At 35.0% G+C, this 26981-nt stretch overlaps 4 protein-coding genes, 1 long non-coding RNA gene and 1 other non-coding gene across 8 annotated transcripts; 2 read left to right on the top strand and 4 right to left on the bottom strand.

Annotated features, from left to right (window-relative positions):
* Nucleotides 1-371: 371 nt before the first annotated feature.
* On the bottom strand, nucleotides 372-6863 carry LOC147535453 (uncharacterized). The gene is made up of 16 exons (XM_086648953.1): nucleotides 5897-6863; nucleotides 4747-4868; nucleotides 4581-4669; nucleotides 4461-4496; nucleotides 4270-4363; nucleotides 4109-4151; nucleotides 3925-4025; nucleotides 3752-3816; nucleotides 3173-3669; nucleotides 2995-3082; nucleotides 2793-2882; nucleotides 2137-2705; nucleotides 1417-1555; nucleotides 1262-1330; nucleotides 1041-1172; nucleotides 372-841 (listed from the first exon to the last, which is right to left on the bottom strand). The coding sequence occupies exons 1-16, from the start codon at nucleotides 6109-6111 to the stop codon at nucleotides 728-730; spliced, it is 2463 nt and encodes an 820-aa protein (XP_086505079.1). The 5' UTR covers nucleotides 6112-6863; the 3' UTR covers nucleotides 372-727.
* Nucleotides 6864-10017: 3154 nt separating this feature from the next.
* TRNAL-CAA (transfer RNA leucine (anticodon CAA)) lies at nucleotides 10018-10101 on the top strand. The gene has a single exon. It is a non-coding gene; the product is annotated as a tRNA-Leu (tRNA).
* Nucleotides 10102-11533: 1432 nt separating this feature from the next.
* LOC147535455 (uncharacterized) lies at nucleotides 11534-13408 on the bottom strand. Its single transcript, XM_086649185.1, has 4 exons — nucleotides 13194-13408; nucleotides 12356-12575; nucleotides 12168-12238; nucleotides 11534-12032 (listed from the first exon to the last, which is right to left on the bottom strand). The coding sequence occupies exons 1-3, from the start codon at nucleotides 13301-13303 to the stop codon at nucleotides 12179-12181; spliced, it is 390 nt and encodes a 129-aa protein (XP_086505311.1). The 5' UTR covers nucleotides 13304-13408; the 3' UTR covers nucleotides 11534-12032; nucleotides 12168-12178.
* A 2090-nt stretch (nucleotides 13409-15498) lies between these two features.
* LOC147535456 (uncharacterized) lies at nucleotides 15499-17858 on the bottom strand. Of its 2 annotated transcripts, none has more exons than XM_086647903.1 (4): nucleotides 17554-17858; nucleotides 16403-16598; nucleotides 16171-16272; nucleotides 15499-16021 (listed from the first exon to the last, which is right to left on the bottom strand). In XM_086647903.1, exons 1-4 carry the CDS (start codon nucleotides 17664-17666, stop codon nucleotides 15737-15739), a joined length of 696 nt encoding a protein of 231 aa, XP_086504029.1. In that variant the 5' UTR covers nucleotides 17667-17858; the 3' UTR covers nucleotides 15499-15736. The 2 variants fall into 2 exon arrangements, with proteins under 2 accessions (XP_086504029.1, XP_086504028.1); XM_086647902.1 differs by having other exon boundaries at nucleotides 17551-17733.
* Nucleotides 17859-17970: 112 nt separating this feature from the next.
* On the top strand, nucleotides 17971-18703 carry LOC147535457 (uncharacterized). The gene is made up of 2 exons (XR_015227645.1): nucleotides 17971-18154; nucleotides 18324-18703. It is a non-coding gene; the product is annotated as an uncharacterized LOC147535457 (long non-coding RNA).
* Nucleotides 18704-21006: 2303 nt separating this feature from the next.
* On the bottom strand, nucleotides 21007-23177 carry LOC147535458 (uncharacterized). 2 transcript variants are annotated; one of them, XM_086647905.1, is made up of 4 exons: nucleotides 22887-23177; nucleotides 21836-22028; nucleotides 21600-21701; nucleotides 21007-21439 (listed from the first exon to the last, which is right to left on the bottom strand). In XM_086647905.1, the coding sequence occupies exons 1-4, from the start codon at nucleotides 22997-22999 to the stop codon at nucleotides 21161-21163; spliced, it is 687 nt and encodes a 228-aa protein (XP_086504031.1). In that variant the 5' UTR covers nucleotides 23000-23177; the 3' UTR covers nucleotides 21007-21160. The 2 variants fall into 2 exon arrangements, with proteins under 2 accessions (XP_086504031.1, XP_086504030.1); XM_086647904.1 differs by having other exon boundaries at nucleotides 22884-23105.
* Between the last annotated feature and the right edge of the window lie 3804 nt (nucleotides 23178-26981).

Genomic DNA, 26981 nt, shown 5'->3' on the forward strand with positions numbered 1-26981 from the left:
ATATAGGAGGGATTGAAAGAGAGAGGAGAAAGAAGTGCTGGTGCTAGTGGTCAAATGTGGTGGTTGTGCTGGTGTCGGTGATAAAAAATACTGGTGCTGCTAACCGTCGGAAGTGGTGGTGGTGGTTGTAGGTACACCAGAAGATTAAAAGACGAAAGTCTTTAACCCGAAACTTTTTAAGATGCCCCAAAATGGTGGCTGGTGAAATTCTACAGTTGCACTCTCCCTCAGATATTGTTTGGCCTTTTAGAAAAATCAGCATATTAAGAGGAGTTTATTTACTATTGACAACAAAATATCAAACTAAGAGTAATCTAATTATTTACTATTACCATTTCAAGAGAAGTGACATAACACCAACAAAAAGAACATACAACACAAACAAATAGTCTCTTCTTCTCTCATTTATTATTTTCGAATTCAAAAGTGTAAGTAGTAAAAGCAACTTACAATATCATCATCATAATAATACACACACACACACAACTAACTAAACAAATAGATCATCACAATACTTATAACATTATCTAATTTAAGGAACTTCACCACAACTAACCCAAGTAATTCGAATCTTTCGGTTAGGGAAGCAATGTGGTCTCTTTGACATCTTTCTCCTTTAATTATCGAAGGAGGGGGTCCTCGAAAAGATCGGACAAGTTTTGAAGCGAAAGGCATCGCCTTCCTTCACAGTGTGTGAGAGACGAGATCATTCCTTTCTTCTCTAGTGTTAAAGGAAATAAGATAATTGTTCCTTCTTTCTTGATCCTCCTTCACCATATAGCTCGTTCCACTGCTTTAGCTCTCCCATTATAGATCCTTCCGATGCAAAACTTGGTGCTACCTGCAATGTTTTTTCACGTATACTGTGAGAATAGTCCCATTTATAAGAAAACACCTACTTTACGATACATGAAGTTATAAATGATCAAACACCTGAATTTTCAGGTACCCGTTTCCACAACTTCGATGTTTGATGACAAATAAAGCACATTTCCAACTAAGAAGGTGGTTATATCAAACAAAAGATAACTGAACGTTACCTGATTCTTTGCTAGTTTCATGTCTTCCATGTTTAATGGCCTGAGATCAATCACTCTTTCTTCTGTACTTTCAGTTTTATCTGTAGTTTGTTCTTCTGTCTTTTGTTCTTCTTCGGCTTTTTTCTTTTTCTCCTGCCGATATAAAGGAACATAGTTACTTACTAGATAGTAAATACTAAAGCAAAAGCATAGTTTGTCAAATCCTAAAAGGGGGTAATAACCTGATCCTTCAATCGTTCTCGTTTTATTAGCTCTCTAACTGGTCGATAAGCTGCTGTCATGCACAGGTTCTGTCCTCAAAACAGGTGCTGAATGTTAATACGGATGATTATGATATCAAGTTGTGAATGTTGTTAAAAGAAAAAAAAATACAAACCTTGAGATCACTTCCACTGTATCCTTCTGTGATTGTTGCGAGTTCTTTGAAGTCTAGTCCTTCTTCAATCTTCTCTTTAGATAGAAGAGTTCTCAAGATCAGTTCCCTGTTCTCGACTGATGGTAGACCAACCATAATTCTGTTAATGTGGACAGGATCCGATAATTAGTAATGACTTGTAGGAATAATCTGTTCTAAAGCAACAGAAAACAGGATAATATGATTTTAAGATCATCCCAAATGAGTGGTTGATCACGAAGTAATATCTCCTGGTCAGAACTACTTATTCATAGTAAGCGGAGGATCTAAACGTCTGGTGGTATAAGATTTCTGAGATAGGTGATTCGCCTAGAATCCGGACAAAAGATCATGTTCTGGGCTCATGGGCTAAAATCCGATGCATAAATGTGACATAAACATGCCTACAAGAAATGACAACAGTGACAGGTCCAAGGAAAAGTCAGGTAATAAGTTTCCTAACAGTGACGACCTTTCTCAGCGACGCCCCCCACTCGCTTTGGACTTTCGAGGGCTGGATAAGGAAGGTAATAAGGTATTACCTGTTCTAGAGTTATACGGTATTTATGGATGTGCACATGTAGGTGGAGGTTCTTGCCTTCACCCTTGATTCATGGGTGGAGGGCCTTAGAAATTGGTTTAAATTTTATATTTTCTGTAGTTACCTATGCAAAAATGAAAGATGAAGTATGTCATACAGACCTGCGCTCAAACCGCCGAATAATTGCCTCATCAAGGTCAAAAGGCCTGTTTGTTGCAGCAAGAACAAGGATCCTTTCACCCGGTTTTGTCATAAGCCCATCCCAATGAGTCATGAACTCATTCTTAATCTTCCTCATTGCCTCGTGCTCACCAACTCTAGTACGTTGCCCGAGCATACTATCAACCTCATCGACAAAAATAATTGTCGGAGAAACCTTTGCTGCAAGAGAAAACAAAGCTCTAACATTCTTCTCGTCTTCTCCGAACCATTTTGATGTAATAGTAGACATGGAGACATTAATGAAACTTGCTCCTGCTTCATTAGCAATAGCCTTTGCTAACATTGTCTTTCCAGTTCCAGGAGGTCCAAATAACAATATTCCTCTACAAGGCTTTAGAAGTCCTCCTTTAAAAAGATCTGGTCTATGGAGAGGAAGCATTACTAACTCTTGAAGTGAATCTTTAATCTCATCTAAAGCACCAATATCTGCAAATGTTACCCCTATCTCATTTGCAGGAATGACTTCGGGTCTTATTCTCTTCTCAAACTCGTTATCAGGAACAACTTCCTAACACATCAAATTGACATAAAACATCATTTAGACTATGGAATAGTAAGATCAAATTCATTTCGACTTTGAAATAGTTGAACTTACAGGCACTTTTGATGGAGTTGATGCGTCGTTCTTGTTTTCAGGTTCTTTGGATTCGGGTTTCATACCGACTGCATTTTTCCCTTCACCTTCCTAAAACAGGAACGAACATAAGAACACAAACATACTGAAAGGCCAAACGTATCCTCGCTCTAGTTTCATAGTCGGTATTAATCAAAAGTAAATCCGAGAAAGTAATACAAACCTTGCTAGCATCAATATTTGCTTCCAGCTTCAGTGTATCTTTGCCAACACCTTTACTTTCTTGAAATATACTCAATCCATGGGATAAACTGTTCAAAATCAACACAGACAAGAATTGGAACGGTGCTAATTTCAAATAAGAGAATATATGAAGCATCATATACTATATAGTAACTAACCTTTTGGAAGATATAACGAGCTTTCCGTTTCTGTATTCAGGATCTTTGTTGTGCATCAGATGATAAGAAATGGCTGACACCACAATCTCTTCTATGTAGTTACTAAGAACCATCGTGTCTTCAAGACAGACAGAACCCAGGTCATCACAATCTAGATCATTTGAACCAAGTACTTCATTAATGTGATTTCTGTTGTCTTGAATTTTGATCATTTTCATGTCTTCTTCCAATTGAGTTTTCCAACTAACTAGGTGATTCTCATCTTCAGGTGGTTTAATGTCGATATTGTAAGGGAATAACTGGGTAAGCCTCTCGTCTACTTCTCTATAATCACTACCCGATTCCAACATTCTCGAACCAAGAATCAAAACGGGTCCTGATAGTTTCTGCAATAATTTCTGGAATAAAGTGTGGGTTCTCTGTGATCTTAAGACTAGTTTCTCAGCATCTCTGAGGTAGAGAACAATTGGGCTAGTTTTCGATATTGAAACAAGAACCTGCATTTTTATAATTCATCATTAGAACCATATCTTAGAAGTTCAATCTAGCAAAATACAAGTAAATGACATTACCAAATACCTTATAAATAGCTTGAATAAGGAGTTTATCGTCGAAAGACCAGCTACTCGTTCGTCTTAGAGGAGCTAAAAAATCGGAAAATTTTCACGACTTAAAACATGAAACAGATTCCAGCAAAAAAAAGAAACCAGAAACCCGAGAACGTTTTAGTGTGACAAGTTCCGAGTAAAAACCTGGATTTAGAGGAGTTGATTGTGAAGCGAGGCCAGTGATATCAGTGGTAGAAGATGCATTTCTCTTAAGCTTTTGATGATTATTACCACCTTCTAAACCCCTGGATACAAAATGAGCTATAGGTAAGATTTAATGTTTAAACTTGTCATTACTAATATTAATCAATAACTGAACATGTTATACCATGATGTCATATCTACTCCACTGCTTTGTCGCCGGAGCGAGCCTGCAACAAAGACCAGAAGAAGGAATTGGATTTGAAAGCTATTAAAGAAATTCAAGAACTCCATAACCAATGAGAATTTTCTGTTCAATTTAGTCAAAAAGTATAACTAGCACATTACCTTGACTCTCATCCTTGGAGGACATGATCGAAAAAGACCCAAATAAACTTGACATTCGCTCGAAAGTTGTCTCGGAAATAGACCTCTTAAAATACTGCAAAAACTAACTATGAGAACTTCATATACTTCAGGAAGTAAACGAAAATGGAGCTTACCCATCTAAATGAACATGATTAGTTAGAAGATCTTACCGGTTCTTTACTTGTACTACCATATTTGCTCTGTATCTGCAAGAAAACAGCCATGCTTAAACGCCGAGTATGAGCAGAAACAACGCAAAGTTTGTAATAAAATACGAATTGATGACATACCCTTAGTGAGAAGTCGGTTACGTCTAATAACAACAACTTGGCTTCGAAGTAGTGAGCTAAAGCCTTTGCCAGCATTTGTTGGTAGAGTTCTTTAAAGAATAGAGATTTTGTTTAGATTTGGTAATAAAGTTTGAAATTAATGAATGAGATGTTCAAAATAATATACCAGCAGGTCCTGAAAGCAAAATTGCTCGACTGCCAGGAGAGAGATTTCTAGTGTACTTAGAAAACTCAGCTTGCTTTAGATGAACATAAGCTGCACTTGTCAATAACACCCTTGTCTGCTCACTGTCATAAACGTAAAAAAGAAAAATTCAAAGCCATCAGAATTGTATGAGCCTAACTCTAGTACCATAATATATTTAAGTTTCCAAATAAAACTATTTTATATTTGCGGGTATCTAACTAAAAAAAAAAATAGCAAGAGATTCTAGATATTATATTCTTGACAATGACATTTTTTTATTATCCATGTCGGTCTATTCTTACAATAATCAACTACAAATCTGCACATTACTAGTGTAATGGACCATTTACTTGTTCACAGAAACCGAAACTCAATCTTGTCATTCACCATATATATTGTTTGGCTCGAAAATGGGGGTGGTTGACCCTAACCAGAAAGCTGATGTGGTCATCTCTCATTGGTCTGGGCCTTTTTCTCACCACATGCCCGGACCAATGGAAGCAGGCCACACCAGTTTTCGAACTGTGGTAGGCCCTGTTTTCGGACCAAACAACATTTTTGTAGTACATAATTTTCAAACTGGAATCTTGGAGCGGTGAACCGTAATTATGTCAAGAATTGACTTTAGTTGGACAATAACAACATCCATCCTGTGGCAAAGAGATTAAGGTTCCAAATCTTACTTAAAATTAAGTGGTATGTTTGTCTTAAAAATAGATTACGACAAGGAATCCACGTGAAATCCGTGGAAAGTGATATATGGGTATTTTAGTCATTTCAATTTTAATTTTAACGGGGAAGGAGGAAATTGCAAATAATATCCTAGTATAGAGTGATTCAATCAATTTCACAAACTAACGGACCAATAATTAATTTACTTTTGGATATGTCAAGTTATATATATACCTAGTAAATAAATGAGAAGAAAAAAAGGGAAATGATAAAGTTACAAAAGATTTTGACAAAAAAAGGTTCCCAGCTGATGTGGCGGGTGTGGTTTCAAACTTTGACCAAATCTAGGCCGTTGAGAGATGAAAATCACAACCGCCACATCAGCTGGGAACTTTTTTTTGTCAAAATCTTTTGTGATTCTAGCATCAAACAGGGTTATTTGGTGGTGGTGGTTTACCTGAGATAATAGGGAAAGTCATCAAATGTAACTTTACTGTCTTTACCGTCGACGATCTGTCTCCGGAGATCATGTTCAATATTTTCCGGTGAAGAAGAATTGTTAGATCCTCCCCCGGTCCATTTACTTACTGTTTGATTTGAAGCTATTCCAAGCCCGACTCCAACTCCGAGCCCTACTCCTAAAGCCGACATCAACATGTGCTTTTGCTCCATCCCTCTTTCTACTTGTTCTTCACAAAACCAGAAGATTTCGATTTCTCGATCTCAAACAAACAAACAAACTCTTCCGATTCAATTCAAATGAACTAATAATAATGTCTCTCTGCTTCTCTCTCTCTCTCTCTCTCTCTCTCTAGAAATTCAGTTTTTATTTTCTCTCTCTAGAAAAGAGAAATTTGGTGGAGAAAGTGTGACGACGAACCTGGTTGAGAGAAATCTAGATCTATATATAGAAACCGAAAGAAACGGATAAAAAAACGGGGAGAAATGAAATTAAATGATAAAACGGTATATAAGATTAAAAAAAAAAAGTGGGGGCCGTTGTTTGTTCCCGCTTATTCAGGTCGCCCTCAGGAGGAGGGTAGTTCGTATTTGAGATTTATAAGGAAACAAAGAAGAAGAAGAAGAAGAAGAAGAAGATGATGGTGAAATTTTATGCGTCGCGATTTTGACACCCATTTTTGACGCTTTGAATATACGAACTCCTTGTGGGGGGTGGGTGGATCCCGCCAAAAATCCATAGACGATAAGGTTGACAACCCTAGATTCTGTAACTAACCAACAATGGTCAAATGAATCTAGTATTAACGTGTACTTCCAACAATACCCTCCCTCTTTGATTCTCTATCATTATACTACTATGTATGTAATGTATGGGACCTTATAGTAGTAGTACTAATATTCCGAGTTAATATGTCTACTGCCTTTTCCTGCACTGGTTGATGACATTCATTCCCAATAATTGCAAGGTACCATTCTCATTTTGGGAAGTTTTATAGGGACTCTCGTTCTTGTTAAAAAGGTTCTTCTTTGTGAATCCGATGCGGATTCACCGAATTCACAAGAAACTATCCGGTATGATCTTACTAAATTCACACGAAACTATTCAGTACGAACCAACCGATATTCACTTCTTCATGTAAAATCGACCTAACATGATGTGAGGTGGTGTAATCATAGATCTCACGGTACACCCAGAATCATGAAATGTTCGTAAGCACTTTACTTGTAAAATCAAGATGTACCAAACACAACGTCGCTAGCCAAGAGGGTTCTACCACGCGTTGTAAAACACAATGGAAACTTAGTTCTTATTAAAAAGGACTCCTCTTGTGAATTCGGTGCGAATCCACCGAATTCACAAAAATAGACTACTGGAGTTCAGTGGGTTCGTACCGAATGGTCCCTTGTGAATTTAGTGGATTCGTACTGAATTGGTTCTTGTGAATTCGGTGCACTCGCACCCAATTCACAAGGAGGCACCCCTATAAAACTTCCAAAGAAGAAAATCGTACCTTGCAATTATTGGAAATGAATTCAACCATTGCACCAAAAGGTAGTGAACATTAACTCCTAATTTTAACACTACTACGGGATACTCTAATTATTGAGAAAATATAACTCTCCAATTCATAAATTCATTTTTGTTGTAAAGCAATCCCACATTGGTGAGCCAAAACGAAAAGTATCACTAGCTGCCCAGAAGGCTAGTCCGCACTATCCCATAACAATTTTCTTCCTAAATATATTTTTATTTTGGAGATTTTAGAGGCATTACGTAGGTTACTAAAAATAGTGTGTTAGTCAGCCAAAATAGTTAGATGCAATGTTTTTTTTCCTTCTTCTTTGGCAAGCCCAAAAATAATTTTCATTTCCACCTTTTTATTCCTTCTCCTGTTCTCTCTATACTCTAGTTATTTCCACATTCTATTCCGATGAGAGAAAAAATGAAGAGATCACAAAAAGAAATACTTGAGACAGTCATGGGTCAAAAGGTGGCCGATCAAAGATTGTGGGAAGACGAACTTCTCCTAAATAAGAAGGAGACGAACCTTACCTCCAACACACTAAATTGCCTCTTCTCGTATGTGAAAAATTAACTTTAATTACATTGTCTCTGACAACTTTGCACATTGCCAATAAAATTCTCTCTTCCCTTTTTTACTTTATTATTTTAGAATTACTTTAGGGCTGCTTGCCAATTAGATTATTACATGTGGACATCTCCATTGGGCCTTCTAACCATACGTGTGAAATATTAATAAAGAAGAACACAAAACCTACAGAGATAAGTAAGATAAACCAAGCCTAGGTAGACAGCTATTGCTGACTAGGATACTTACAAGTGGGGCCACGTCACATGGTACCCCACTAGAAACCGACCACTAACTTTACCTACTTCTAAGTTAACCCCACCTTGGCCTCTAGTGTCCTCACAGCTGCATATCACGTGACTTGTCGACAACACAACCTTTATTTACAATCAAACCTATTTTATGAATTATGATGGACGGTTTTTATTTCATCTCAAAGCTTATGGTTTCTTAAAGCAATGAACACATTATAGAAGTAACAAATATTTCACACCTATCTATCGATAAGAAATCAGTTGTGTTTTGCACATAATTTGAAGATAACGTCTTGTTTAGGTGTCTACATGAGATTCGAACAGAATAGAAAGATCGCCATTTTTTCTTAGATATTCTCGCAAGAAACATGTTAATTCTACTAGATTTATCGTTTTGTGAAAACCAACTTATGAAGAAATGTAAGATGAGTATGAGTTGTGAATAACTCATGGCAAAGTACCCTTGGCCATAAAGTGGGGAGGCTGCCTTTTTAAAAATATATTTTGTGTGAAAAGGAGTGCACATATGAGAAGTGATCTTAGTTATCAATCTCTCTTTTATCTCAACAAAAAAAAAATCTCTCTTTTATTAAAACATTATTGAAATTTATTTTTTTGGAGAAAAGTTCATAAAAGCACAAAAAGGTTTCTTTGAAAAAGAAAAGGAAAAGAAACAAATACACTAAAAAATAAAAGTAAAAAATAAAGAATGTGGAGTACACGCAATTTTTCCACTTATAAACACGTGGAGTTTTTACTCTTTACTACTTTTCTCATGAACTTTGAAGATGTTAAATCGATCAAATCTAACTATGTAACAAACGCCCTATGAACAAAAAACTAATTCGAATAGTTGCTTTCCACATTTCACCTATTATATTTGTAGACGTAAGTCAAAATTTATTTTGTTAGAATGTTAAAGAGATTAATAACGTACTAAAATTAGTTATAACGTAATCCTTTTCTAATTAATCATAATTGGAGTTTTTATTGAATGCCACAAAATAATATGGAAAGATACCCCCTCCATGATTTGCCTTTATTTTTTCTTTTACCCTCCCATTAGACTAGCAAAATATCACTTGAAACTCATCCAATTTGACCCATTCATTAAAGATCAAGTAGTTAAGATCCACCACATATACATAATGTGAAAGTTGAATATATAATACTTCCTTGAATCCTTGTGTACTTCCAATGAGTTCATGACTTCATGTCAAGTTGATTTAGGTTTAAACCTAACACTATGCAAACCCACTTATTAGAAAGTGTCAATAGGGAACCAATGGAAATAATAATGGTAACAATAATATCTACTTAGAGAAGTGCATATTTTGAGATAATCTAGCGTTTAGTACTGATCTACATGATTAAGTGTATGCCTTTGATCATTTTCACGATATCGTTATACATAAGTAGGTAGATTTTGTACTAGAATAAGTAATTCTAACACCTCGCACGTTACAACCTCATACGCAAGTAAATACGTATAACCTTGCACATAAACTTTTCATATGGAAAAGAAAGGTAACCTAACTAACTTTAAGATCATTATTAATTAAACAATTAAGTTTCCTTTTGTCTTTTACTAGATGTTATGTTAGTGAATGAAGCATTGAAACAAATTGACAGAAAGGATAATGGAATTACAGGTAAGACTGCCCAAACAAACAAGAAAACCTATATATTAATTTGAGCTCCTCCTTACATAGAATTCTGTAATGCCATGTAATTATGTTTGTTTCATATTTCTTCTACCGACTACCAATCAAGTCAGGATGGCCGAGTGGTCTAAGGCGCCAGACTCAAGTTCTGGTCTTCGAGAGAGGGCGTGGGTTCAAATCCCACTTCTGACATTTTTAACAAAAATTCTTTTCTTCCTCCAAATTTGTTTCTTAATTGTCTTCTAAATTTACTGTTTAGTACCTCATTTTATCTTGTCCTTTATTAAATTTTCATTAATAAAAGTATGTCAATACAAAATTTACACACATTCATAACCTTTCAATCCTCTTCCCATCTTCAATCTTGCAAGACTAGAAAATGAAAAATGATTTTGCAAAGTTCTAAACTACATGAACTCTGAGGGGGTAGCCCATGGCAAAAGAAAAAAAAAAAAAAAACAGGGGGCGCCTTTAGATCCTCCCTCTGCAAAATACTAGACTTGGTCTAGTTTACCAATGAGCTGGGAATTTTAAATGCACTCACTATTTTTGTTATATACACTAACGTCAAAAGTACATCTCTTTTTGTCAACAACAGGTAGTCAAGTTAGTTAGTGCATTACTCTGCAATAAATAATGTAATAAATTGTTGGGTTTGAGACGTCTTTCATCTCGTTGGGTTTTAGACCTCTTTCATTATTTGGTTTAATTTAAGCGGTTATTGGGCTTATCACATCTTCGTGATGTATCAATACATTGTAATGACTAACGTTGAACGTACTCGATTTCTATGTTAGATCTAGTCTCTGTTTTTGGAGTAACAAAGAGTTGAAGAGAAAAGGAAAGAGGAAGTTAACATGAGTACAAGTCTCTTTGATCTTGAAAAATTATCTCCATCTTCGTGAACCAATGAAAATATCTTCAAGTGGTTTTGGAAATCCTCTATCTCTTTTAAGGTAACCAAATCTAAATATTGTTTCCTCAAATTCACAGGCTTAGTTTTTTATGTTGGGTTTGGATAAACATGAATCCTTGACCTCTAAATTGGAAGAATCTACCTCTAACCACTCTTTTATAAACATGAATCCATTTACTCCCTTCGTCGAAATCCCCTTCACTTTCGAAGAGGAAGTTCAAGTTTTAATTTTATGTTAGATACAGTAGTCTCTATTTCTGGAGTAACAAAGAGTTGAAGAGAAAAAGAAAGAGGAAGTTAACATGGGGACAAGTCTCTTTGATCTTGAAAAATCATCTCCATCTTCGCGACCCAATGAAAATATCTTCAAGTGGTTTTGGATATCCCCTATCTCTTTTAAGGTTAACATTTCTAAAGATGGTTTCCTCAAATTCACAAGCTTAGTTTTTTATGTTGGGTTGATAATCAAATGACTCAACGAATAAACGACATCAAGAAGACAATATCGTATCCTAACAACAACTTCAATCCACAACCTCATCCGATCTCTAAATTCTCTACTAATTGCTATGTTAGTATATTAAGTTTACGACTTTTAGGGTCTTCTCATCTACGATGTTTAAGATCTTTTAATTCTGTAACCTTTAGGCTTTAGGGTCTTTTCATTTGGATTTGGTCTTGATATATTGTACTTAAAGGAGTTAAAACTCTCTTAACCATGCAATGTTTTGGATTAATTCCCATCATTTGAATGAAATTCTGGTTTATCAAAAAAAAAAAAAACAACTATACATGCAATTAAATCTATCGTTTCATTAATTCAAAGATAGGAAGCAGCGGACCTCTTCTTAGACCCACATCCTCCTCTTCCCCTTTTGCTTAACATCCACCCACATCCTCCTCCTCTTTCCATTTTGCTCATCATCAAACCCCCCATATTATGAATTTTAACACGAAGACGAAAGATGAAATTAGTAAAGCGACGGCAAACTTCACTACCCTTGTCAAAGCAATTTATCATGCCTACCATTTCTTCCCAGATAACATCATAGTCATCTTCGTCGACCTCCTCATTGTCATCAACAGCTAACTTGTATTCGTCAAGGATATACTCATGTGGTAGGTCTCTAAGCAAACTACATATGTAAATATCATTTGGTGTACCCCATCGGTCGTCATTCAGTACCTTTTTAGTTTTTTCCTCCATCTGTTGAACAATAACAATACTAATAAATCTTAAGATCAAGATCCAAACATAGAAATAATAATATTCTAGTAGTAGTAGTATATGTATGGGGTAGAGAGGGAGAGAGTCTTAGAGAGTTGTTTACTACTTACGTACCTTGTATAATTTCAAGAGACGAATATCAAACTCATGCCCCTACGTTCTTCACACAACAAACCAGCCAATTCCTTTTTGTTGAAAAAAGAAAGAGGTAATTAGTAGTAAATTATGCATAGATAGATAATTCCTCAAGTAAAATTGATTGATTAATAATTCAAGAGTAGTACTAGCTAGCTAGTTAGTACCTTCAACTGGTTATATTCACGAACGAAATCTTCTTCGAGGAATGGTTGTGTCATTCCTCCACTCGGAAGATCGAACTTGAAATTGATCAGACGAGCCTGCACCTCGTTGAATACATCATCTAGACGAGCATCCACCTTGTCGAATACATCATCTACATTTGCCATCTTCTGTTCATGATCCAACTCCTTCCACTTATTAAAAAAATTAGAAATATCTTCCCTGAAACAACAACAACAACATTGAAACAATAAGAATGTTATAAAGAGCAACAACAACAACATCATAGCTAGGGTTTAGAAAACCTAATGGATACTAAAAAGATAAGATAAAATCGAATATATTATATATATATATATATATATATAGTTAGACCTCCTCCAAATTGAGATATGTGGTGCATTAAACATCATAATAAATAAAATCATACTGTAGTAATAATTTCCTCCTAGCAGGCTAGCAGCAGCCTATAGGAATAGGAGGAGGCAAAACAACAACAACAACAACAACTCTTATGTTGTTAGGTCAAAATATAATATCACAAATAACTAATTTCCTCCTTTATAGTGAGTAGTAGTAATTAGGAGGAGGGAGGGAGGGAGGGATTTACTCATCAAATTTCAACAACTTCTCTTTATAAAATCAAACTAGAAGAACAATTGAAACCCCTAATTCAACTTAATACTCCCTATATAACGAATGCAATTCAAATCTTATTTTATAAAATATTTATGAAATTGAAACCCTAATTCATCATCATCAGAAGCAGCAAGCAGATTTATAACCTACAAGAAAACAAAACTGAATGGGTATAAGAAGAGAACCATAAATAAATAGTACCCAAGAGACTTCAATCTTTCAATAATTGCTACTAATTCATCATTATCATCATCTATGTTTTCTTCTCGTTTTTGCCTTTTAGGGTTGGAACCGTAGTTTTCCAACTTCATGCCTTTTAGGTACTACTACTACTAGCATTGGTATTAAAAACTTGGCATTGATGAACAAAGCACTTATTGGCAAATGGGTTTGGAGGTATGGACAAGAACCTCATAGCTTTTGGAGGAAGATAATTGATGAAAAATATAAGGGAGGTGCTGCTCCGTGGTTTCCAAGCGACCAAATAACATCCAAAAATGCTGGCCCTTAGAGAAGAATATCATCCATGACCCCTATAATCATGAAGAAAACCAAACTAGAGATCAATAGAGGTCGTCAGCTTAGCTTTTGGTTGGACGACTGGACGGGCAGAGGGTCTTTTAAGTCTAGATTTCCTACTCTATGGAGAGCTACCAAGAAGAAATTTGCATCTATAGAGGATAATTTGGGTGGTGCTTTCGTCGATGATTCATGGAATCTTCATTTTTCTCGGCCAATTAGAACATCAGAGATTGATCCCCTTACTTCTCTCCTTGAGTCCATAACGGAAGCTTCATCTTCCCTCAATTCCTCGATTGACTCACGTAAGTGGCTCCCTTCGAACCATGGTTTCTCGGTCAAATCATTATATTTAAAACTAGAACATCAAGTTGCTTCCTCACAACAACCAGTTGCAAGTTGGATTTGGAACAAATGTATTCCTTCGAAAGTCTCTTTTCTTCTCTGGGCTATCATCCATAAAGCTGCTCCAACCATGGACAAGATTATTCGAAGAGGCTTTATAACTCCAAACAGATGCTCTTTGTGTAAGTCCAATTGTGAATCATCTGATCACCTATTCCTTAATTGCACCTTCACTTCTAAGATTTGGCAAGCTTTAATCCCCTCTCATGATACAAACAGTAGCACTCAATCAATCTCCAACTTCTTGATAGAATGGAAACCAAAGAAAGTAACAGATAGAAAATCCTTCCTCCATCTTTGTACCCCTCCGGCAATCATTTGGGTCATATGGTTAGAGCGTAATCATAGAGTTATGGAGATAGAAAGTGACAGAGAAGCTACACGGGATAATATCATCATTCAAGCTAAGAGCCTAATTCACTATTGGGCAACCAATCAACTGTGGAGCAAGTCGACCCCTTTTAGCCAATACATTAGGAATTGAGATGCTTTATCTAGGCTATAAGCCTAATGTATCTATATTTTCTTGTCTTTTGTCTGTGTATTGGATGGTTAGCCAGCTAGGCTTCTGCCATTGCATTGTTTTGTTTTTTCATTAATGATACTATTTTATCTTCTCCAAGAAAAAATATATACGTATATATGTATGGGTAACTCATTCAACCGGCCCCCATCCGATTCTATTTCCAAATCGAGAAACGGACAGGCCTGTTCGGGCTGGGGGCAGGCTCTTTTTTCTTGTTTTATTATGCTTGTGTTCGTCGCAATCGAAAACGAAAAAAATTTCATAACGATTGAGTAAAATTTTCATCAAAAATCATAAGTTCTCATTATCAATTGGACTAACGGTAGGGGTGGGAATCGGTCCATACGGGATGTTCATACAAATACCCAAGCTTACCATTTATCTCTAATATTTCAAGATTCGAATGTATCTTACTAAGTTGTGAGCACAGACAGTTGGATAATCCCGTCACCTTGTGATAAGAATGTGCTCTTAATTAGTTCAGCTCGGCAAAATGTGGGTCTCCAAAATTCGATGTCGTAGATTCAAATCCTACATATATAGAGTGATTATGTTCTTGGATCGTGCAAGACGAACATTGTCTTTTCATTTTAAAGATAGTATGCGCATTCAGCATCACATGATATATGTTTACACCACCGAAAGACACATGAAACATTACAGTAACTGAACTTGGTGGTTTTGGTATACTGAACCCAACTATGCATGCACAACAAGCTTGAGCTAAATCCAATCCAACGGAGAAATAGGGCCGACACCAACATGGACTATATTTAGGAAAACCTGGCAAGAGGTCATGAGATTTAAGAAATACTTGATTACCTCACTGGTTTCATCCCTCGTGAGTCTCAAGGGGGATTAGGATAGGTTTTATCAATTTAGTATTTGAAAAATAAATTTTAGGTTTTACCAAGGTTGATCTTCGCTGGAGAAAAACCTGAAGATGGGCTGACCTTTGTCGATCAGAATATTCAGAAACTGTCTACTTTCTCTCATGACATAACAATATGTAGAGACTTACTACTCCATAGAAATCCATTATCAAAATAACAACCATTAACCATCAATCTTATATTTACTGTGATGATCACAAAAGCACATGTTTTCTAGTAATAAAATGATAGTAAATATAGCAATCAATTTCCAAGCAATTTAACTTTTAACATTAAAAACAGGCACTTCAACACCAAAGCTTTCATATATCATTCATTCGTTATGTGACCGACCGACCATAAGGTAATGGTAGTAGTAGTAGTAAGTTCACCACCCCTAAAACAACAACATTGAAATTTAGTTAGTAGCACCACTGTTGATCTTCATTCAACCCATCTATAGTGTGAATTATATGATCAACACATAAGATCAACTCATTGAAGTAACCACAAACTTCATCACATTCCTTAGAGCGCTCCATCATGTCTTCCATTTGTTTCATCAGACCATCATAGTCAAGGTCGGCCACATTGAAATCAGCTAACTCTTCGCCGTCAACATCTAGTTCAAAAATCCTTTCATATACCTCACATTCAATTGACATCTTTGGAATTTGGGCCGATATCTTGTTAGTTTCTTTCTCAATCTGTATAACAACAATAAATCTAAAAATTAATATCCAAAACAAATACTCCTACTAATATCCTAGAAATAATAATAATAATATAGTGTGTGTGTGTGTGAGAGAGAGAGAGAGAGAGTCCAGCAGTTTACTAGGAATAGTAATCTATCTACCTTATATAATTTCCAGAGACAATCTTCATACTCCCTCAGATATGTCTCCCAATGACTGGATTTGAAAGCCAAATATTCTTCAACCAACAAAGCAACCAATTCCTTAAGAAAGAAAGAAAGAAAGAAAGGGGTAATTAGTAAATTATGCCTACAGAGATATACATATATAGATAGACACTTCCTTAAGAAAAATTGATTCATTTTATAATAATTTACAAGTAGTAAGTAGTACCTCCATTTGCTCTTTTTCCTGAAGCAACTCTTGGTGGTCCTTAGCTTGACTGAATAAAAGTGGCAATCCACAGGGACCTCTCCTGATCAAATTCTTAACACGATCTTGCACCTTGTTAAATAGATTATCTGCCTTTGCCATCTTCTCTACAATATTCATCGCCCTCCATTTACCAATACAATTAGAAATGTCTTCCCTGAAACAACAAGTTAAAACATTCAAACCCAATAAGAATGTTAAAACATCATAGCTAGGGTTTAGAATTAAGCAGTACGACTCGGACTCGGCTCGGCCAAGGCCCGAGTCCGAGTTAGGGAAGGAGTCAGCCGAGTCACTCGGACGAGTCAGCCCGACTTAATCTCTTTGGTATTCAGTAGATTTTAAATACCTTATCTCTAGATCTTTAATACTTTACCTCTAGAAAACCTAATGGGCCAGGTACTAAAAGATAAGATAAAGTAAACTAGAGCATGGTGGTGCATGGGGTACTAATAATATCCTAGGTAGGTAGCAAGCAGCCTAGGGCACAACAACTCTTAGGTCAAAATATAATACTACTTAGTTGCAAGTTGCAACAACAAGAACTCTCAGGGACCAACTATATATTTTCCTCCTTTATAAGTATAGTAATTAGGAGGAGGAGGGAGGGAAGATTTACTCATCAAATTTCAACAACTTCTCTTTATAATCAATCAATCATCCAAATCCATTCCCTTGACAACAACAACAACTATACATGCAATTAACCTAATTCAACATGTGAAACAGAAACACTAGTAATATAACCTTTAAGAGAAAAACGAATTGGGGAAGGAAAAAAACAAAATCATCATCATGAATCTTAACCTCCTAATTCATCATCATCAGATGCAATAGAATTCAAATCTTAATTTATGAAATTGAAACCCTAATTCAACTTGTCAACAGAAATACTACTAACCTTCAAAAGAAAAAATCGAATTGGGGAAGGAAAAAACAAAATCATCATCATGAATCTTAACCTAATTCATCATCATCAGATGCATATAGAATTCAAATCTTAAAATTATGAAATTGAAACCCTAATTCATTATCATCAGAAGCAAGCAAGCAGCAGATTTATAAAACAAAACTGAATAATTGGTAGACAAAGTAGAAGAAGAGGATACCACCTAAGAGACTTCAATCTTTCAATAATCGGTAATGATTCATCATCATCCATGTTTTCTTCTCTTTTTTGCCTTTTAGGCTCAGAAGCCTCGTAGTTTACCACCTCCGCCGCCATTGTTCTCTCTCTCTTTTTCTTTTTTTTTTTTTTTTTTTTTGTCACTACGATCTAGGTATGTCGTTACATTTGAGAAGAAGAGGTATTCTTGCACTTTATACATTGGTAAATCATTCAACCCGTGACGCTGTGACCGTCGGATTCTATTTCCAAGCCCATCACTTAATATTCATGTCTTAAACAAACTGGGCCAAATGGCCCATGCCCAATATACATCTCTAGATGTTGGATCTTCGAAATTATTTATGTCCTTTTTGTTTTTGTTGAAAAAGTATTTATGTCCTTGATAAAAACTCTCACTCTCGGCTCTATAACCAACTTCCTCAAATTAAGGTTTTTGTCGGTGAAGGGAGATCCCTTCACCGGAAAAGATTCTTTTTCTTTTCATGTTTTTAGTTTCCTCTTGTCTTTTTAGATCTAACCTTAAGTTTTTATGGAGTAACAAAGAATTCAAGATAATATGGAAAAAAAAGTTGCTAACCCCAAAGGTACTTTCTCTCCTTCTTACTCGTTCTCCCTGTCATGATGAAGATGACTGGTATTTGAAGAAGATGATGAAGACAGAAGAGGTCGAATCGATTGAAAATCGTAGATGGGTAATATATTATGTTTAAGATCCTTCTACCCAATTTTAACTGTTGTCTTTTTTTTCTCAAGAATGAAAGTTTGAAGATCTAAAGGTCTGAAGATTTAATTAAAGGGTTGAGAGTTTGGAAGGTTTGCATATTGAAAGCTTTCAAGGGTGTTGTGTTTTCTGTGGTGGATGCGGTTCTCCGGTGAAGGCGACGGTTTCCAACTATGAAAGCAGTTTTCCAGCGACGGTTTCCGGCGACAATGGTGGTTTTCCGGTGACATTGGTGGATTTCCGGCAAAAGCGACGGGGTTGTAAATTTAGTTTTTCTTTTGTTTTTGTGATGTTTTGTTGACCTTTAGGGTCCTTTCATCTTTGATCTTTAAGATCTTCTCATCTTTCTCCTTTCTTTTTCGTCCGTGTCTAGTCCAATTTCTCTCAATACATGAGGCACTTTACATTCGAAGTTCTGCGAAATTACTTACGAATGTAACTCTCAAGTATCTGGCCGAGAGGGATAACAATTCACCCCTGTAATTTGTGATTGTATCACTTATGATTGAAATATGATTTCGAGGGTTTTAAAAAAAAGTATATAAAATAGTGTTTGAGCCAACATCCAGTGGGATTATCCAAAATTTTCTTTCTCTCTCTCCTTAACCGCCTCTCTCTCTACAACCGCATACAGATTTGTTTTGATTCCTCCGGCGAAGGAGGACCCTTCGTCGGATCCCTTTTTTCATTCCTTTTAGTTAGTACCATTGTCGACAACGGAAGTACCATTGTCGTTGCCCAATCGACTCTAAAAATTTTGACAAGAACAGTAAAATAACCAATACATATGTTTCGTGTTTAAAAGTTTCTTTTCCATTGGCAACATCAATGAAAGCACTAAGAAATAAAGGGCCTGAAGAAACAGTTAGTACCTTGAGTAATGCAAAGAACCCAGAACTCAAAATGTCATTCCAATAACAGAAAATTATTGCCCACAGAAGTGAAGATTCTGTCACTTGTTTTTGTTGATTCAATTTACCCATGAACAATAGGTAACAGTATTTGGCTCTGTCAACTTTTCGCAACATGGGTATGTCTTCATCCTCAAGAATCTTCTTTTTCTTTCCTTTCTTCATCAATGGATTCAACCACCAAAATGATATTTGACTAAGAAACCCAGCATTAGCAAAAGGAGTCTCATTTTCGATCTTACTTTTATCATCCATACTTCATCTACCAGTTTCCCATTCATATCATTTATAAAGAGCAACATCATTGAAAAATTCAACAAGCTTTTTCCAAGTAGATATCAAATTGGTGACTACCCATATTTTTTTTTTGTCGAATCTCACATTATTGTACCCGAGAAAGAAAAAAAAAATGATATTTATTTTTCTTTGGAGTATTTCGTCGAGCAGAGTGTGAGCATATTTTAATGACAGAGTGATAAACACTCAGACGATGACTACCGATGCTTTGTCTTACAGAGTGTGAGTGTATTTCCACCTAAAAATAAAGATGGTGTTTGTTAAATCTAGCGCTTTTTCTACTTAAAGGGGCAAGCAAGACCCCCATCTTACTATTTTTTTTTTTTGTTGAACAGGGGGATTTACACAACCAAATCCTCTTGAAGCTCGAGGATAGAATTTCAAGTCCTACTACTACTATTTTTCCTTCCCCACTTATCGAGTTTGTCAGCCCATTTGTTGTGTTCCCTAGAGATGTGGGTGAATCTGATGGAGACGAACTGGCTTTTGAGCTTCCAAATATTCTCCATAATTTTCTTTGTTTGTCAATCTATTGACTTGCTACCATTGTTAAGATAACGTATGATGTTTTGGTTGTCACTCTCCATATGTAGGTGAGTAATCTGAAGTTGCATGCGTTGCCCATTCCATCGCCTCAATATGGTTTGGCCTTCACATTCTTCCGCCGTTTGTCCTCTGGTCGAGCCCGCCATGGAGATGACAAATTTCGCCTTTTCGTCATGTATAATACCACCATATCCGGCAGGGTCTAAAAATGTCTTAAAAGAAGCATCCACATTGCACTTAAGAAAAGGAGGTTCTGGAGGCACTTAAGAAAAGGAGGTTCTGGAGGAAAGACCCCTACCTTACTTAAAAAAGGTTATTCAAATGTCTGGGGACTCAACCACAAATCTGTTGAATGAAGGTAGCTTGCTTACTCTCAAGCCACTAGTTAGAAGAAAATAAAAAAAATACGGTTCACAGACTCCTTTCTTCTATTCTCTTCAGAAATAACAAATACATTTTTTTTTCTTATTATATTTAATGTGCACACCCAGTTTTTTTTCAAGTGCACACCCAAAGATACATTCGATATTATACATAAACAGAAAAAATTAGTACAACTCGAGTCAACGAAAATAATAAAATTGATGACAATTATTATTTAACTGATAATAGTAATAAATTATCGAAATAACAACCATTACTTGGATTACAGCAGGATCCCCATTATTTTTTGTTTTAACTACCAAACAAATAACAAGGTTTCTTGGTTGAAGAAAAAAAATTCGGGCATATCATTTCATAGGGTGGAAATACATATTTTAGAGTCGTGGATGAGGTGCTGGAATGTCAGTTAAGATTTTAAATGATAATAAATACAAGTATACAACCGGAAAAATGATACTCCGTAATTTATTATCATTTTCTGTGTATTATTATTATATTGGCTCTTCCCTTGGAGAATTATTTTGCTAATGTTCTACATTAACCATCAATCTTATATGATAGTAAATATAGCAATCAATTTCCAAGCAATTTAACTTTTAACATTAAAAACAGGCACTTCAACACCAAAGCTTTAAATATCATTCATTCGTTATTGTGACCGACCGACCATAAGGTAATGGTAGTAGTAGTAGTAAGTTCACCACCGCTAAAACAACAACATTGAAATTTAGTTACTGTTGATCTTCATTCAACCCATCTATAGTGTGAATTATATGATCAACACATAAGATCAACTCATTGAAGTAACCACAAACTTCATCACACTCCTTAGAGCGCTCCATCATGTCTTCCATTTGTTTCATCAGACCATCATAGTCAAGGTCGGCCACATTGAAATCAGCTAACTCTTCGCCGTCAACATCTCCTAGTCCAAAAATCATATCATATACCTCACATTCAATTGACATGTTTGGAATTTGGGCCGATATCTTGTTAGTTTTTTTCTCAATCTGTATAACAACAATAAATCTAAAAATTAATATCCAAAACAAATAATACTACTAATATCCTAGAAATAATAATAATAATAATATAGTGTGTGTGGGAGAGAGAGAGAGAGAGAGAGAGTCCAGCATGCATGCAGTTTACTAGGAATAGTAATCTATCTACCTTATATAATTTCCAGAGACAATCTTCATACTCCCCCAGATATGTCTCCCAATGACTGGATTTGAAAGCCAAATATTCTTCAATTAACAAAGCAACCAATTCCTTAAGAAAGAAAGAAAGAAAGAAAGAAAGGGGTAATTAGTAAATTATGCCTACAGAGATATACATATATAGATAGACACTTCCTTAAGAAAAATTGATTCATTTTATAATAATTTACTAGTAGTAAGTAGTACCTCCATTTGCTCTTTTTCGTGAAGCAACTCTTGGTAGTCCTTAGCTTGACTGAATAGTAGCCATATACTGGGACCTCTGCTCGTCAAATTGTTAACACGATCTTGCACCTTGTTAAATAGATTATCTGCCTTTGCCATCTTCTCTACAATATTCATCGCCCTCCATTTACCAATACAATTAGAAATGTCTTCCCTGAAACAACAAGTTAAAACATTCAAACCCAATAAGAATGTTAAAACATCATAGCTAGGGTTTAGAATTAAGCAGTACGACTCGGACTCGGCTCGGCCAAGGCCCGAATCCGAGTTAGGGAGGGAGTCAGCCGAGTTAATCTCTTTGGTATTCAGTAGATTTTAAATACCTTATCTCTAGATCTTTAATACTTTATTACCTCTAGAAAACCTAATGGGCCAGGTACTAAAAGATAAGATAAAATAAACTAGAGCATGCATATGGTGGTGCATTAAACATCATAAATCAACTAGAGCCATAGTAAAGTAATTAGGAGAGAGAGAGAGAGAGAGAGGGAGGGAGGGAAGATTTACTCATCAAATTTCAATAACTTCTCTTTATAATCAATCAATCAATCAATCATCCAAATCCATTCCCTTGACAACAACAACTATACATGCAATTAAATCTTAACCTAATTCAACATGTGAAACAGAAATACTAGTAGTATAACCTTTAAGAGAAAAACGAATTGGGGAAGGAAAAAAACAAAATCATCATCATGAATCTTAACCTAATTCATCATCATCAAATGCATAGAACGAATACAAATCTTAATTTATGAAATTGAAACACCTAATTCAACTTGTCAACAGAAATACTACTAACCTTCAAAAGAAAAAACGAACTGGGGAAGGAAAAAACAAAATCATCATCATGAATCTTAACCTAATTCATCATCATCAGATGCATATAGAATTCAAATCTTAAAATTATGAAATTGAAACCCTACTTCATTATCATCAGAAGCAAGCAAGCAGCAGATTTATAAAACAAAACTGAATAATTGGTAGATAAAGTAGAAGAAGAGGATACCACCTAAGAGACTTCAATCTTTCAATAATTGGTAATGATTCATCACCATCCATGTTTTCTTCTCGTTTTTGCCTTTTAGTCTCACAAGCCTCGTAGTTTACCACCTCCTCCGCCATTGTTCTCTCTCTCTCTTTTTCTTTAATAACCGCCCACCCTAATAACTCAAATTCAAATAACTAAAGATTCCAACTGTTGACTTCTCTTTCTTTCTCTTTCTTTTAGGGTCTGAGAAGAAGAGGTATTCTTGCACTTTATACATTGGTAAATCATTCAACTCGTGACGCCGTGACCGTCGGATTCTATTTCCAAGCCCATCACTTAATATTCATGTCTTAAACAAATTGGGCCAAATGGCCCATGCCCAATATACATCTCTAGATGTTGGATCCTCGAAATTAAAATGTTTTTATTTTTATTTTTTTTGAAAAAGTATTTATGTCCTTGATAAAGTAGTATAAAATGGTGACCAATACGTGAACAACCGTTTTTTTTATATGGATAACTATCTTATGTGGACAACCAAAATAATTAATTTTTGTATATGGATACCAGTTTCTAAAGGGACAACTCTCTATTATTTTCACTCAAGTCCTCTTAGAATTAGATGTATTATTTTGACACCTCCTTCTTTTCTCATAAACCCTAAGTAAGTTTGGTCTTCTTCTACTACTTCATCATCATCAACCCAAAATTCTAGAGAGAGAATTTTTTTTAGAGAAGATTATTGCATCAAACAAAGGGAAGGGAATTGTTGAAGGATATTCCTAACCAGAAAGATCAGATCTAAAAACCCTAAGACCCGTTAAACTTTTAAAACCTAGAAATCAAAAATTTCAAGACCTTAGATTTTTTTACAAACAAGTAGAGTTGCTCGTGCTTCATGGAAAATCGACAAAACACGAGAGATCTTAATTTCTGAGTTTTTGTAAAAAAAAAAAAAAAACTGACTCGCCAATTTCGTAGATTTCCTACGAAAATTTGGCAAGACAGAAGGAAACTTGCCACGAAAATGTAGCATATTTTCGTAGATTTCCCACAAAATTCTGGGAATTTATTCTTCACTTCGATTTTTTTGTCTTGAAATCGTTTTGTATTCTTTCAAACTATTTAAACGAAAATACAAAATAAAATTAAAAAAGTTAGAGTTTTACCTCATCAATGTAGGGTTTGATTAAAACCCATCTAGGGTTTGATAAAAAACAAAGGAAAGTAGTAGAAACTATAGTTCACTAAAGAACAAAGAGAAGTGGTCGAAACTATAGTTTACTAAAAAATAAGGGAAGTGGAGATTGATGAGTTTTATCTTCTTCATTCTTCTAGGGTTTGATAAAAAACAAAAGGAAGTCGTAGAAACCATAGTTTACTTTTAGTAGCAGTACAAGAATAAGAATAAGACTAAGAAGAAGGAAGAAGAAGAAGATGATGAAGAAGAGGACAACTTAGGTTTTCAATTTTGAACTATTACTTTGTTCATGGTCCACAAGTTAGTAACTGTTAGTATTTAAGACTTTATGGAGTTGTCCCCTTATTAAATCAAAGTCAACTAAGTTAAGCATAATTGACTCGCACCGCGCCCGAAAATATTTGTCCTTATAGAAAAAACAGTTGTCCACGTATTGGCCACCTATAAAATAGTGTTTGAGCCAACATCCAGTGGGATTATCCAAAATTTTCTCTCTCTCTCCTTGACCGCCTCTCTCTCTACAACCGCATACAGATTTGTTTTGATTCCTCCGGCGAAGGAGGACCTTTCGTCGGATCCCTTTTTTCTTTCCTTTTAGTTAGTTTTTCCTCAATTAATAATTGAATTTTTGGATATATGACCCTAAAAACGCACCCTAATACAACTTTTAATCCACTCTAATCTTATAAATGGGTTAAAATCCAAATTATTAATATAAATGGATATCTAATCTATTTTTAATCATCTAGAGAGAAAACACAAATCCCTAGAATACCAAACATTTTATAATACCTGAAATAACCTTCTATATATATAAGATCACATTTAAGCTCAAATCAAACCAGATCTTTTTTCCTTTTTTATCTCCCTTTTTCTTTCTCCAATTTCCGTTTCTAATGGAAGAAAGATTTCGTGACCTTCCTCAAATATTGTAACCGAGACCTTTTAGTCTTATCTCTCTCTCTCTCTCTCTACATCTTCATCTTCTGAAACTATCCTCCATTAAAACAGAAAACTGTGTATTCTTTCTAATTTCAGGTAAAACACAAACCAAATTCTTATATGAGTTCTGATTATGTTTTGATTTAAATTCTTCCTGTTATTTGTTTAATTATCAGTACAGCTTTTCAAATCATCATCTTAATTCTTAATCAGGTAAACGATTCTCTTATTTGATGAATCTGTTTCAGATCGAGAAAGTTTTTATTTTCTTTCTCTCTCTAGAGTTTGTGTTGATTATCACGATCTTGATGAGATTAAATCTTCATTTCTAAATCTTATTCTTTGTCGTCAAGATATCGTAGTCCATGAAACATGTCATATATGCGAAGTTCAATTGACATTTTTGGAAGTTGCTCCGATATCTTGTTAGTTTTTTCGTCAATCTGTATAACAACAATAAATCAAAAAATTAAGATCCAAAACAAATACTACTAATATCCTAGAAATAATAATAATAATAATAATAATAATAATATAGTGTGTGTGTGAGAGAGAGATTCCAGTTTTGTTTACTAGGAGGAGTAGTAATCTACCTACCATGTATAATTTCAAGAGAACATTATCAAACTCCTCCAGATATGTCTCTTTATGACTGGTAATGAAAGCCCAATATGCGTCACACAACAAAACAATCAATTCCTTCATAAATAAAGAAAGAAAGAGGTAATTATTAGTAAATTATGCCTACAGACAGACACATATATAGATAGACAATTCCTTAAGAAAAATTGATTCATTTTATAATAATAATTTATTTACTAGTACTAGTAAGACGTAGTAGTAGTACCTTCAGTTTCTCTTTTTCTTCAAGCAAATCTTCGTACTTAGCTTGGCGGAATAGTGGTTTCATTCCAGTCAGACCTTTGCTCACCAAATTGTTAACACGATCTAACACCTTGTTAAATACATCATCTACCTTTGCCATCTTCTCTACAATATTCAACGCCTCCCAATTATCAATACAATTAGAAATGTCTTTCCTGAAACCATTCAAACTCAATAAGAATGTTAAAGACCAACAACATCATAGGGTTTAGAAAACCTAATGGGATACTAAAAGATAAGATAAAAATAAACCCGTATTTACTTCAGAAATTACAATGAAAACTACATTAAAAGTAGTGTAGAACCAATAGAAACTTTTTATTCGTATTAAAAGCAAGGGTAGATTGGAAAATATCAGTAAAACTAGTAATAAATGAGTCTTATTTGAAGTAAGTGGACAAACATTTTGGAACTTCAAGGAATAACACCCAAACAAAATGGGACGGAGTGAGTACGTAATAATTTCCTAGCATACAACAGCAGCCTAGGGCACAATCTCAGGGGGCCAAAATATAATACTCCAGTAGTTGCAACAACAACAAATCTCAGACCAACTAATTTAAGTACTTTATAATTAATCATCCAAATCCATTCCCTTGACAACAACAACTATACATGCAATTAAATCTTAACCTAATTCAACATGTGAAACAGAAATACTAGTAGTATAACCTTTAAGCAACAAAAAAAAACGAATTGAGGAAGGAAAAAAAATCATCATGAATCTTAACCTCCTAATTCATCATCATCAGATGCAATAGAATTCAAAATTTTAATTTATGAAATTGAAACCCTAATTCATCATCATCACAAGCAGCACAGCAGATTTATAAAACAAAACTGAATGGGTGGACAAAGTAGAAGAGATCTTATATAAATGCCTAAGACACTTGGATCTATACATTATAATCCACTCATAAATTTTTTTTTTGAATATTCACTATATAGTTATTACAAAACGTTGATACATCGACACGATGTGATAAGTACGTTAATTACCGAATTTAAACCCCTGTAGAAAGGGGTCGAAGTTCCAATTAAATGACTGACCTAAAGTCCAAAGAAACAACTTATTTATATCTAAGTTC

This window comes from Eschscholzia californica, unplaced genomic scaffold (assembly GCF_041429995.1).
Source record: "Eschscholzia californica isolate CP2 unplaced genomic scaffold, dmEscCali1.0.p SCAF_6, whole genome shotgun sequence".
Lineage (NCBI taxonomy): Eukaryota > Viridiplantae > Streptophyta > Magnoliopsida > Ranunculales > Papaveraceae > Eschscholzia > Eschscholzia californica.